The 12,660-nt window shown below is 45.6% G+C and overlaps 1 protein-coding gene across 7 annotated transcripts in view; it reads left to right on the top strand.

Moving 5' to 3' along the window:
- The first annotated feature begins 380 nt into the window (after nt 1-380).
- ARHGAP21 (Rho GTPase activating protein 21) overlaps nt 381-12,660 on the top strand; it is a 138,240-nt gene continuing 125,960 nt past the window's right edge. For 6 of the 7 annotated variants that reach the window (XM_075587598.1, XM_075587602.1, XM_075587597.1 and 3 more), the window contains exon 1: nt 382-748. In XM_075587598.1, the coding sequence (XP_075443713.1) occupies nt 650-748 (99 nt within the window). In that variant the 5' untranslated portion in view covers nt 382-649. Of the gene's footprint in view, nt 749-12,660 lie in introns of all 7 variants that reach the window. The other variant, XM_075587599.1, reaches the window with a different exon arrangement.

Raw genomic sequence — 12,660 nt, 5'->3', positions numbered from 1 at the left:
GGAGCGGAGGATTTCACGCTACAGAGTGTGACTAGAAGGGAAACCGTGGCAAGTAAAGATCATTTATACAAAATAACTTTTTTCTGAGGCTACCACCTCAGCTTCAAGTATCCCAGCCCCCTCTGGCAGTAAATAGTTGGACTAGATAAACAATGCGTTTGCTATGTGGCCTGTGCCACAGGATTGAGCAGCCTGGGATTCCCTGCACAACGTCCTCCTCCTCCCAGTGCTTTTATTATACACATGGGCGTGGCCACCCACGTCACAGAAGAACTGCTCATCTGTTGCTCTACGCTTCCCCCCCGGCAGCGGAGTAGTTAACAGAATGGGCGGGGCTAGGCATGCCGTTCTCGTGGCCTGATTGGCCGTGGCGCGGCCCCCCTCGCAGAGCGCAGGGAGTGAGTGACATCTCGCCTCTCCGCGCTTCCAACAACGGCTTCCCTGTGTCCCAGTGCGAGCTGAGGGGCGGCCGGATCCACACCGACTCCCTCACCAACCTCCCCCCACCCCCCTCATCTCCTTACCCACTGACTCCGGAGACCTCCCCATGCTGCCTCCCCGCCGCCGCCCGGCTCCCCCGTCCCACTCTCTCCTCCATGTGGGCTCCCGAGGCTCCGCTCCTCCCTTGTAATAACCCGCCGAAGGGATCATGGCGACCCGCCGGGCAGCTCCACCCGCAGGGGGCGGCGAGACGGAGCCGCCGCCGCAGCAGCAGCAGCAGCCGGCGGCCCTCAGCCCAGGCAGCGAGGTAGGAGGACCCGGGGATGGGGGCTAATGGGAGCGGGGAGAGGGTTTAATGGGAGCGGGGGAGTTCAGCTGGACACAGACACCTCACACGGGGCTCCCCCACGTACGCAGAGGCCGCAGGGGGGGCCGGTTACAGCCACACTGGTGGAGAGGGGGACGGGGCAGCCTCCCCACGGGCAGCAGCACCACGCGCAGTGCAATGTGCATTTATACATGAGATTGTATTCCCGGCCCCACGTGTTGAGTTTTCCCTGAGTCTCTTCCCCACCCGGAGTGAGGCAGGAGTTGATTCTTCCCTTTTTATGAGACCTCATTTGATAATTGAGGCTGTTGTTTGCCTTCCTCTGGGTCCAAATACTGTAAATTTTAAGTATCTGTTCTCTAAATTTGACACGGGTTGAATTCGATGGACATATGTCTCTCCCTCCCCCTCAACCGCGTCTACCATGTCACTTTGATAAACCCCCCATTGTCCGCCCTGGAAAGTTGCAGCTGGGACTCCTCCTCCTTCCCTCCTCGCAATTCTGCATTTTATTCTTGGGCAGTGAGGGTGTGATCCTGATGCAATACAGGGATATGGGCGCCGGGCTATACAAAGTAAACATGAGGAGGAAGGGAGTCAGCTTGGTGAGATAATGAGCTTGGGCTGCTCCATTCAACAGGTTATTAGGGTGGCAGGTTCCCGTTCCCCAGTGTGGTTACTTTAACCCTGGGTGTATTTGGGATTGTGGCCAGCTCGTTTGTTGGTTGCTGCTGTCATAGGTCACTCTTTCCAGGGGTTTATAACATGGAATTAACGCTCTTGCTGCCAAACAGTGCTTTGATGCTGACCGCTTGTAAAGTGTTGGGTACATTATTGAGTCTATATAATAGGCCCATCACTCTGGAGACTCTCCCTGATTTGCACGGTCTGTGGATTACAATCTGTGTAGGGTTCTCCCCCCCCACCAGTGACTTGAGGTTTTACTGTGCATATTGTACTAAGAGTTGTGGGGTGCAGTAAGCATCCCCCCTTTGTAGTTGTAGACAGATATATTGATGGTAACCAAAAGCCTGTGGTGCAAATGTCAAAAGACAGGGGAAAGCTGTCAAACTAGGTTAATTTAAGAGTAATTTGGCAAATGCTCTGTAAGTGGTTTGCATTTTTCTGCTGTGAATTGTATGCGTTGTTTCCACGTAATTGTACGTTCAAGGCTGCTAAAGGCATCCTGGATTTGTGCAGGCATGTAATCTATTTGGAAAGTCCTGTGCATTCACGCACCTCCCAGTTTTCTGCTTTCTGAAGATCAGACAGTACCAGAGCCCGAGGGGTCTGCTGAGCAATTCCAGGCGAGGAATAAGTACCTACGTCGGCATTGCCAAAGCTCCCATAATAGCAGGGGTGGGCAACTCCACGGCTCAAGGACCACCAACAGGTCAGATTTTCAGGATATCTCTTCTTTAGCACAGGTGGCTAAGTCATTCTGATTGAGCCACCCGTGCTGAAGCAGAGATATCCTTAACCTAACCTGTTAGTGGCCCTTGAGGACTGGAGTTGTCCACCCCTGGGTAAGTGGTATCTGTGCTGGAGCCTATCGTTTACTTGAATAACAATGAACCCAGATGGGTCTCCGATATCCCTTGTGAGCTCTGTGCATTCTCTTTCCCTCCTCCCCCCGATAGTGTTTTTTTCTTTTCATAGTCCTATTCCTGTTTCACATTGCACAGGGTTTGTGATCATATTAATGATAAATGTATAGGCGCTTGGTAACCAGCAGTCACTAGCCTTATCATAGACCTGTTGTTTGCCACCTTTTATGTAATGGGGATAAGTCCTTCTGGCACAAAGTGTTAAACTCGGATTTGAGGCAGGTTAAATTACTCTAGTTTGACAATCTGTCTTGATATTTTTTTGCGGTGAACTCCCTTCACTTCCCTGCAGTCTGAACTTTGCTGTGAGAAAAGAAGGTCTCTCATAATAGAATAATCTTCCTTTCATGAGCACCAGCGTGTGGATAACCTCACTGTTTTCCTTCCTGCATGTTTGGCTGGGAAGTATGCAAACATGTCCTGTTGAATACAGCCAGTGCTTTTTTTCTTCTTCTTACTTTGTACGCCAACATGGGTGCGTCATATTTATGCATTCAAGCAAAAACATGCATCAAGGAGACTCCTGCATTACAGCCCTGTCAGATGTACTAAAGATGTATTTGAAAGGATCTTAATATCATATTTTTCTTGTACAACTATGATGATGTGCACAGCTCACGTTTTGCACGTTTTGTCTTGCTGGCAGAAAGTGTCCCTGCCCTGTAGAACTTACAATCTAATTGGGCTGCCTAGAGAGTGATTTGCTTAAGGCAGGGTAACAATCTCACGAAGAGCTGCCCTACATGCCAGGTTTTCAGGATATCCCTGCTTCAGTCATTGACAGCCACCCCTGGGGTAAGGTGAGAGTGGTATTCAAACTGGTTCACTATTTTCTTAGGCAGTGACATTTCCACTAAGCTGCCTTCTCCATTAAATACAACTTGTTTAATGCTAAATGAAAGCTCCCTTTTTTTTTTTGGTCACCTTAGGCCGTGCTTATAGTGCTGGCGACAGATGCCGTCGCCACCCGCGAAAGTTATACTTTAACTATCGGCGACGTTGCTAGCGACGGGGTCATTGATTGGTTCAGAGACAGTCACATGTGGCGACAGTCTCTGAAAAATTAAATTTCCCCGGCTTCCACATTTTTGGTCGCCCCGTCACACTTACTATAAGCGCTCGCGATGGAATCCATTGTTTTGTTTTGGAGCGCCGTGGCGGGCACTATAAGCGCAGCCTCAGATGTTATCCCACGTCTCCCTTTATCTTGTGGTAAAGTTTGCCTGACTGTTATGTTTTTCAAGTGACCAGTTGCATGGACTGAAGCCACAGTTAGTAAACGCACAGACTGAAAATGACACCAGCAACTGAAGCAAGGGAACCTCTATCAAGTCCCAGTGCCGACTCCTTGTGACCGTGGAGAAGTCCTTTTATGTCCCTGTGCCTCAGACACTTAAATTATTATTATTTTTTACAGGGCAGGGACTCGTTGTGCTTGCAACATCCTATGTGCACTGTAAGAAAAATATTGTTGTAGTATTATGTGACATGTCTACTTGTAACTTGATGTTTTTCTCTGGCTGTGTCCTAATTCTCTGGTGGAAACAGAGCTGCAACATGCTCAACAGGAGGATGTTTTTAGATGGTGCTCATAGGTTCTTGTTGCTAGGTTACTGTTTTTTATGACTTTTTTGTGTGTGTGTTTATTTAATTAACACACAATAGGTCTTCGTGTTAAGTAAAAACGGAATGGAAAAGAAAACTGGCAAACAAATTGTGGGCAGGCATTTTAAAATGGAAAAGGAATTTGCAATCTGGGGAAACCTGAAAGCTTTTTGGGAAGTATTGGTTTCCCTGGCCAATGATACAGAAACTAAAGCATTGCATGTGGGAGGGTGCACGGGAAGGCCATATTTTGTTTTTCTTTTTTCGATCAACTCATTCAAACTTCTGCTGTTGCCAGTGTAGTTCATGTGTTTGAGATGCTTTGATTAGTGGATATGTTATGAAAAGTGGTTAATCTAAGACATATATCTTTTTTAAACTTGTATTTTATTGGTTTTACAAATCATAAGGGTGGGTGTACAGAAAAAGTGGATGAGGGGTGGGAATTACATCCAATTGGTCTCCACGCAGGGAGCGTACAGTCAAATATACATGCATGTACCGATATTGGCGCTATTTCAGCTCGTGTGAGTGACAATCAGGGCTCCTGTCTTGCCGGCAGAAAGCGTCCCTGCCCTGTAGAACTTACAATCAGTCTGGGTTTTGCCTCATATATGTCTCCCAAGGGTCCCAAATTGTCAAAAATCTGTTGTACCTGTCGTGTATTAGGCTAGTGAGTCTCTCCATGGTCATTATATGGCTTAGTTTGTGCTTTACTGCTATAATGGGTGGGGGGTCGTTCTGTTATCTAAGACATACTTATTTTAAATGATTATTAACATGATGTGAAGCACATGTTGGAGTAAATGCTGCTTTTAAGAATGCATTTCCCACTATGGGGCGCACGATTCACTTTAGCAGTTCCATCAGCTTTCAAAAGGAAAGATTGCCATGTCGTGATGGGAGCACCAATTATCTATCTTTGAATTCAGTTTATTCTTTAGATGGAAAGTTTAACCGTGAATCACCTTGTTATGGAGAAGAACATTTTTGTGTTTGCCTTTTCTGGGGCCATGTAAGTAAGCATCCTAGTAGTACAACCGTGTAATATATATTTTTGTTTTAAACCTGTGTACAATGCCCAGAGTGACTTGCAACCCGATGGCTTGTGCTGTTTTTTCAGCTAAGGTTCAAAAAGCCACACTATGGAATATGTAAATGTTTATTCAAAGAGCACAATTGTAGCAGTTCTGATGATGCTGTGATCAAGGCAAATTATTAAGCAATTGTTTAAATTAAGAAAAAAAATCTGAATGACAGCCATGGTTTTACACCCATACAATTTCAGGATGAATAAAGGAAAGTGAGTGTGATTTGTAAAAAGATGATTTTTTTGGGGGGGGGATAGGGAGGTTAGTAAAATTGCATTTCACCTATGACCTAAAATCAGCAGTTCTGCAAAAATTGCACTGAAAAGGCAGAACTTACGCAGTTCTTAATCTTATCCTTTTTCACAGGTTTTATTTAGTGATGCTTACTTGTTTTCTACTTGCAGCAATGTTTAGAGGGCTGCTACAGTATTTCCGCATACAATATTATGTAATGCTTGTTTTAAGAAAAACGGAAAGGTCCAACTGCACCCCTCTGTTAAATACTGTATGTATACACAGCAAGAGGGGTTTCACTTCTATATTACCAATGCTTGAAACCCAGCAGTTTCATGTGATAGGTCCTGGTTGTTTCCTAATATTCTAGCCAGCCTCACACTGAGACCCAATGGGTCGAAAGAACTGTCTGTGAGTAAGTTTTACTGACTGTGCACTTCTCTAACCCAGGCTGTGCAATGCGGGATGCATATGCTCATGGGGTTCATGTTAAAATGAACATGAAGGTGATGCTTGTGGCATGTCATTACCCAGAATTCCTTGCTGCAGTGGGAGCACTGTATGCTAGGACCGGGGTGTGCAAACTTTCCAGTCTGCCCCCCCCCCCCCCGCTCGCACCCCTTCCCCCCCGCTCGCACCCCCCTCCTTACCTTGTCCCAGCGTCAAATGAGGCCGCATGGTCATTTGCCGCTGCGTTGCCATGGTGATCAATCGCCGACGACAAGGCGAGACATTGCAGAGGCCTCACGTGATCCCCCGACATTTTATTTAAATGCCTTGAGGAAGAGCGCGGGGCCTCTGTAACCACCGCGCCCGCTCCAGTTTGTGCACCCCTGTGCTTGGAGATGATGGTTAGTAGCAGGGTTGCAGACATTGCTGAGACGTGAATGTGCTCACAAGTAATATTTTTATTTGCTAATATTCTCTCTAAATCTTGATCTTTGTATCCACTGTTCCTTTGACTATATGTCCACATGTAACGTTGTTACCAGAAGGCCTGTTAAGCATTACTGAGGGGTTAAAATCCCAATCTTAGCAAATATGTATAAAAAATATTTTTCGTTCCTAAATTGCCTTTTACATTCCCTTTTTTCCATCCTGATATTGTCATTTTCTGCCAAATCCTTGTGCACGTTTCAGGTAAACATTGAAGTGCAAATATTCTGTAATTGCTGCCATGCTTTTGCCTCATGTAAAAGTATAGTTCTGTAGCTAACCACTAGCGAGGGGAATATATATGGATTATACAGTCGTATAGTTAAGTCGGGGCGCTGTGCTAACCCACAAATAGAATTTTGTTACCGACTAGAATTGTAAATGTAAAATGTATTAGTAATTCACTTTAATTTCCTCGCTCCGGAATATGTTGGCGATTTTACAAATAAACCACGATAGTTTTAACTATAGTGTGAGTAAACGCATGGAGTTTACAGCAATGTGATGGATTGAGATTTTTTTTCTTTGGGGAGGGGGATGGGGGGGTGATCTTATTTAGATGAAGTTGTAGCAAAAGTGTTGCATGCCTGAGCGCTTTCACTTTCAAGTTCAGTACATGTTGGTAAGGTGTACTGGGTCAGTAGCAAGCGTGGCGTAATTTACAGATGGTGTCTGAGAAGAACCATTCTGCAGTGTGATTGTGCAGATGTGAGGCACATATGTACTCGTGTGTGTGTGTGTGTGTGTGTGTGTGTGTGTGTGTGTGTGTGTGTCGCTATGACATTACTAAAGCCCAGCACAACAATAAGCGGAAGTGTGTGTCAGGAGAAGGTTTATTAGGGACTAAGGTTATTGAAACAAATCTGGATTCGTTAAGATGTTTGATGAATGTTCTTGAAATAGTTCAGTAGTAATTCCCTGTGGATGAACAGTTACTGTAAATTACGACTATTCTGGAAAAGTTGGAAGTCTCCATGCAGGACAATAGTTCTATACCAATCAACTAGTCGGTGTGTCATATACCGTATTTCCTCGATTTGTAAGACGCACCTTCGATTTTGCATTTACAATCGAGGAAAATTACTTTTTCACTTGCCTTGTTTCAGGAGAGGTCCTATGTCAGCGGAGGATGAAGCGGGCGGCGGCGGCAGGAGAGGTCCCACGTCTGCAGATGGTTGAAGAAGGACAGCAGACGGGAGTGCAGCGGCGGCAGGACAGGTCCCAAGTCTGCAGGTGAATGAAGATAAGACGGCGGGTGGCCGTGCGGTGGCTTCAAGAGATCAAAATAGCAGGAGAGCTGTGCAGAAGCAGAGCGGCATAGGGGAAGGGCTTGGGAGGTGCACACTGTAACCGAACGCCGGACACCGGTCAACTTCCAGTGTTACAGTGTGCACCTCCCAAGCCGTTCCCCTATGCCACTCTGCTGCTGCTGCTGCCGCCAAACGCCCGCCCGTTGTCTTATCTTCATTCACCTGCAGATTTGGGACCTGTCCTGCTCCCGCATTCACTCCCGCCCGCTGTCCATCTGATGACGTGGGACCTCTCCTGCCGCCCGCTTCATCCTCCGCTGACATGGGACCTCTCCTAAAATATAAGTGAAAAGAGGGACACTTTTTTTTTTTTAAATACATCGATTCTAAGACGCACCACTATTTCAGACATGTGAAAATCGGGGGGAAAAGGTGCGTCTTAGAATCGAGGAAATAGGTTATAAAACATGCAAGTATACGTGTATGTTTTCTATGCACTTTTATTTCTGTGTTGTTTTTTTTTGTTTGTTTGCATTTCTCATTTGAATCGTCCGCGCACACACTTTTGAAGATCTTGAGCAAAAGTTTATAACTGAACATTAATCACGGCAAACTGCGAGTTTTTGACGCGATGCTTCCCCACAATTCACCCCTAAAAATAACTACCGGTAATTTTATCTTTAAGCACTTCTGAATGTAAGGTATGCACATGGCATTCAATATTTAAACATTTTGAAATGATGAAGTGTGCAATCGGAATTAAAAGAAATGCATAGATGAGATATGGGGTCAGGGAAGTAAAAGCTATTTAGAAAAAGGTGATTATTTTAAGAACGGGTAAGTGGGACGGCAATTTTATTAACTCCTGTGTGACACATGATGCAAAGGTCCCTGTTTATAAAGCTTTTCATTCTTGCAGATGTATCCTTATACAGGGCTGTAGCAGTATGGAGCTACGTGGTGTTGTCACTGGCTTTGACTTTGGTCAACCTGGCTCTGATTCATGTCGGATCTTTAACACGGGCAAAATTCTGTGTACAGCGCTGCCAACTCCAGTCCTCGAGCTACCAACAGGTCCGGTTTTCAGGTTATCCCTGCTTCAGTCTTTGAACCACCTGTGCTGAAGCAGGGATATCCTGAAAACCTAACCTGTTGGTAGCTCTTGAGGACTGGGGTTGGCCACCCCTGGTGTACCCTGCCTGCACTAGAGAAGGAAAATATGTTTACCCATTAGAATAAAGTCTCCTGAAAAAACGACTCAAAAACAGATGTAGGGTAAAGATGCCATTTTCTTTTAATGGGCCAACTGATGTGCCAAACAATTGCAAGCTCTCAGGACCACTAATGTACTAAAGGAAACACATCCTGAAGAAGGGATTTTAGTGGTCCTGAGAGATTACAATTAATGTCTTACATCAGTTAGCAATTTAGAGGCACTGGTACGGTCTTTACTCCACATTTATTTTGGATTTCTTTGGCAGTCTTTTTATGCTTTGTGATTATTTTACTTAACTTTTTTTTTCTTCTCTCCTTTCAACCACTTGTAAACATGGATGTTATTTCCTCTGGCAAAATATGATTACATGTTAGTTATACTATTTCTACGGAAATTTGCAAAAGCGCCAACGATAAATCCTTTTCCTTATAAATTACACCGAAACCATGAAATGCAGCTGCATTCTGAACTGTCCTGTTAAGTTCCCTAATCCTGTGTCTCCCCCCTCCTTACCTTGGCTCAGGCGACGCGTCTCCAGAAGCTGTCTTAGCCAAGGTAAGTGAAGTTTAGAGGCCTTCGCCGCTTCCCCGGCATTTAATTTAAGTGCCTTTTGGAAGCGCGAGGTGCCTCTGTAAACCCTGCGCCCCCTGCAGAGACTCGCGCACCCCAGTTTGTTTACCCCTGTTCTAATGTACTCAGCAACTCTTGGATTTGATCCTTGTTCTGTTCTAATCCAGATGTCTATATATTCTGCCGCATCAGGTAAAAGGGGTAGTGCGTGGAATACGGTTTGGGGACTGACATTTGTTTCTTTTAATACCTTCACTGTCTTACGGGACAAGGGTGTTAATCATTTACCATTGTGGTAAAATAAATGGGGAAATTGTAGGTACTGTCATTGTGTCGTCATGATTATGGCTTCAGCTATCTCGTGGTTTGTACAGCTCTTCCGCACCAGACATATTTAGTGTATACATACAGTATCTAGTTGCTAGCCTACTGAGCCTCCCAGTCCAGAGGTCATCTTCATTTTAACAGTTCTCACAAGGTGCCCTTTGCCTCATTTTTTAGCAGGAATTGTATGAGGTGAACACTTCACTTCTCGTATAATCCTGTTTGGCAGAAGGATAACAAATGTGAAGGAACTCAATGTTTGGACAGTGTGAAAGCTGCACATTGTGTTTGGTTGCAGCATTGTTCACTGCTGGAGGGGCCTCTAGGGCAGAAGGTGGGATGTCGTGGTGAAAAAAGGATTATTATTGTTTGTTAGTAAAGCTCCAGCATATTCCGCAGCGACATCAGTTACATAAACAGAATGACGTACAACTAAATACAGACAAGCAGAAACAGATACAAACAAGAAATTAGGGCCGTGCTCGTTAGGCTTGTTTTATAGTTGGCGCGTGCATGTGAAGCACACTTTTTGTGTGTATAGACTTTAGTGCTCTGAGCTACAGATGGGCGTGGCTGATGTGCATGGGTAGGCGTGGCCATGACATACTACTGAATCTGATCTTCGCATGTGGCACAGTGCAAATCTATTGGCTACATTGTGATATAGGAGTGTTTGCCGCTGTGTGTGTGTGTGTGTGTGTGTGTGTATATATACAGGTCTCACAACCAGCCTGCTGCAAACACGCCTATATCACAGTGTAGCCAATAGATTTGCACTGTGCCACATGCAAAGATCAGATTCAGTAATATATATATATATATATATATATATATATATATATATATATATATATATATATATATACTTAACTTAACTCACCATAACTTAACTCAGTATGGTAACCCCCATCCATTAGCTTCTTTGCATAGCCAGTTAATCAACCCCACACTGATGAGACCCATTAAGGTCGAAATAGCTTTCTGTGGGTGGGTTTTCTGGCTATGCACCTTAACCTTGGCTGTGCCAAAGCTTTGACCATGCAGCAAGCTTAAGCCTATAGGGAACCATGTTAAAAATGGTTTTTGAAGCAAAAAGCGGCACTGTGTGCTCATTTGCATGTCATTTCCCAGAATCCCTTGCTGCAGTGGAAGTGCTGGGTGATAATGGTGAAAGGCGGGGTTGCAGACCTGCCTAAGACATGCAGATGAGCATACAGTTGTATTTACATTTGCATCTCTCTCTCTCTCTCTCTCTCTCTCTCTCTCTCTTTCTCTCTCTCTCTTTCTCTCTTTCTCTCTCACACACACACACACTGTCCATGAAATTGCAGCCTAGAGCGGCGGAAGCAGCGCAAAAAGACTATTCAGAGACTTTCCTCCGATCTGCCGGCTCACTGCTTTCCATTAATGGCAAGTGGAGAGATCATACCAAAATAGAGCTGCTGCTATACTGCAGTTATTGCAAAGCTGCGGCTTACATTGCTTTGCATTGTCTGTCCCTGGTCACCGCAGCTTTGAAATCGCTGCATATTTTTCTCTGCCATTATGTCTGACCTACGCAACCTCGAAACCATAATGGCGAGTGTTGTGTGTTCTCTGTTATTTGTAGTTGTGCTATTTTGGTTCTCAGGCCTACATTTGAAATACACAGATATTGAATCATGAAATGACTTAAAATTATAGAGCAGGCTTTAAATGGCTTAGGCCCCGCTCCCTCAGTCAGCGTGTCCGCACTGCAGACAGGCGGGGCGCTGACAGACACAGACTGCGATATGCGGTCTGTAGGGGGGCGGGAGTGGGAAGGAGGGGGGCGGGAGTGGGAAGTAGGGGAGTGGGAGGGAGGGGGCGGGCTCTGATCGTGGTGCCGTCCACCCCCCCCACACACATACATATACACACACATACATATACACACACACACACTCACACACTTTAATAACACGCAGCTCCTTCCCTGCTCCCCGCCCAAGGCGCCTCCCACCTAGCTCCGTCCCTCCCCTCCTCCCCATTGGCTGACTCGCATACCACGTGACGCGTCAACGCCGAAATTCACAAGATTCTTGCAGTATTGGCTGGCTGACGCGTCACAGTACGTAGTCAGCCCTGTCGGAAGGAGGCAGCGGGGGCAGGGACCACTCGGGCAAGGGTCTGGTGGTTCGCGGCCGCGCGCCCCGCCGGCCGCAGCGGGTTCGCAGCCTTAGTGGTTTCACTTTTTAGGGGAATCTGTTGCTATGTGACTAACTCTACAATCATTTACTGTGTCTTAGCAAGAGCTGATGTAGCTAAGCAAACTCTGGCGATGATCTGTGTGTGTGTGTAGTGAGATATTGGGCCTCCTCTCATGTATGTATGTGGCCATATCAGTCATACCCCATTGTTCTTAAGACTACCTGCTGCTAATGTTTAGAAAACTATGGTAACTGTTTATTTTGCCTGTTTACGTTACTCCCAGACATTCTGGAAACCAAAAATGTTCCACTCCAAATAAATGTAGAAAACATGGAGAGGCATCCCACTTAGACATATATGTACATTGGAGTATCAAGGAAGTGAAATAAACATGTAATGGCTTCCCTAATAAAATAATGTTCATGCAATACATGTTCAAATAGAAGCCTTGCAAGAGAATTGGCTGCTGAACGTAGAATGTTGCAGCGTGTCTGCTGCCGTGTCTTGCCCACTGCTACTATTTTGTATACTGATCACACTCTTCATTGAGAATATCTAGGATTTTTTTTTTCTTGGTTTAAAAACTATTAATGGTAAAATATTGTACGCAAATAACTGCCATTGTGATTTTTCTGAAAAGAAATGTTTACGTTCCTTCATATCCTTTTTATATGTTTGGAACAGCTTTTGCTTACTCTGCTGAATTGGCCCCGGTATTGTGTGCTTGCTGGGCTTTCTTCTGTTAGGCTGCGTCCAGGGTTGCAGCAGCCGTGCGGAGGCGCGCTGAGGGAAAGCTGGTGCTTTCCCTGGCCTTGGTTAGCGCGCCGTCGGGGGCGGGCAGTGACGTCACGGAGCTGGTTCGCCCTCATTGGGCGAACCGCTCACATGA

This window comes from Ascaphus truei, chromosome 2 (assembly GCF_040206685.1).
Source record: "Ascaphus truei isolate aAscTru1 chromosome 2, aAscTru1.hap1, whole genome shotgun sequence".
In the NCBI taxonomy this organism is placed as follows: Eukaryota; Metazoa; Chordata; class Amphibia; order Anura; family Ascaphidae; genus Ascaphus; species Ascaphus truei.
The sequence above is the reverse complement of the archived record's forward strand: the minus strand, read 5'-3'. Positions and strand labels throughout refer to the sequence as shown.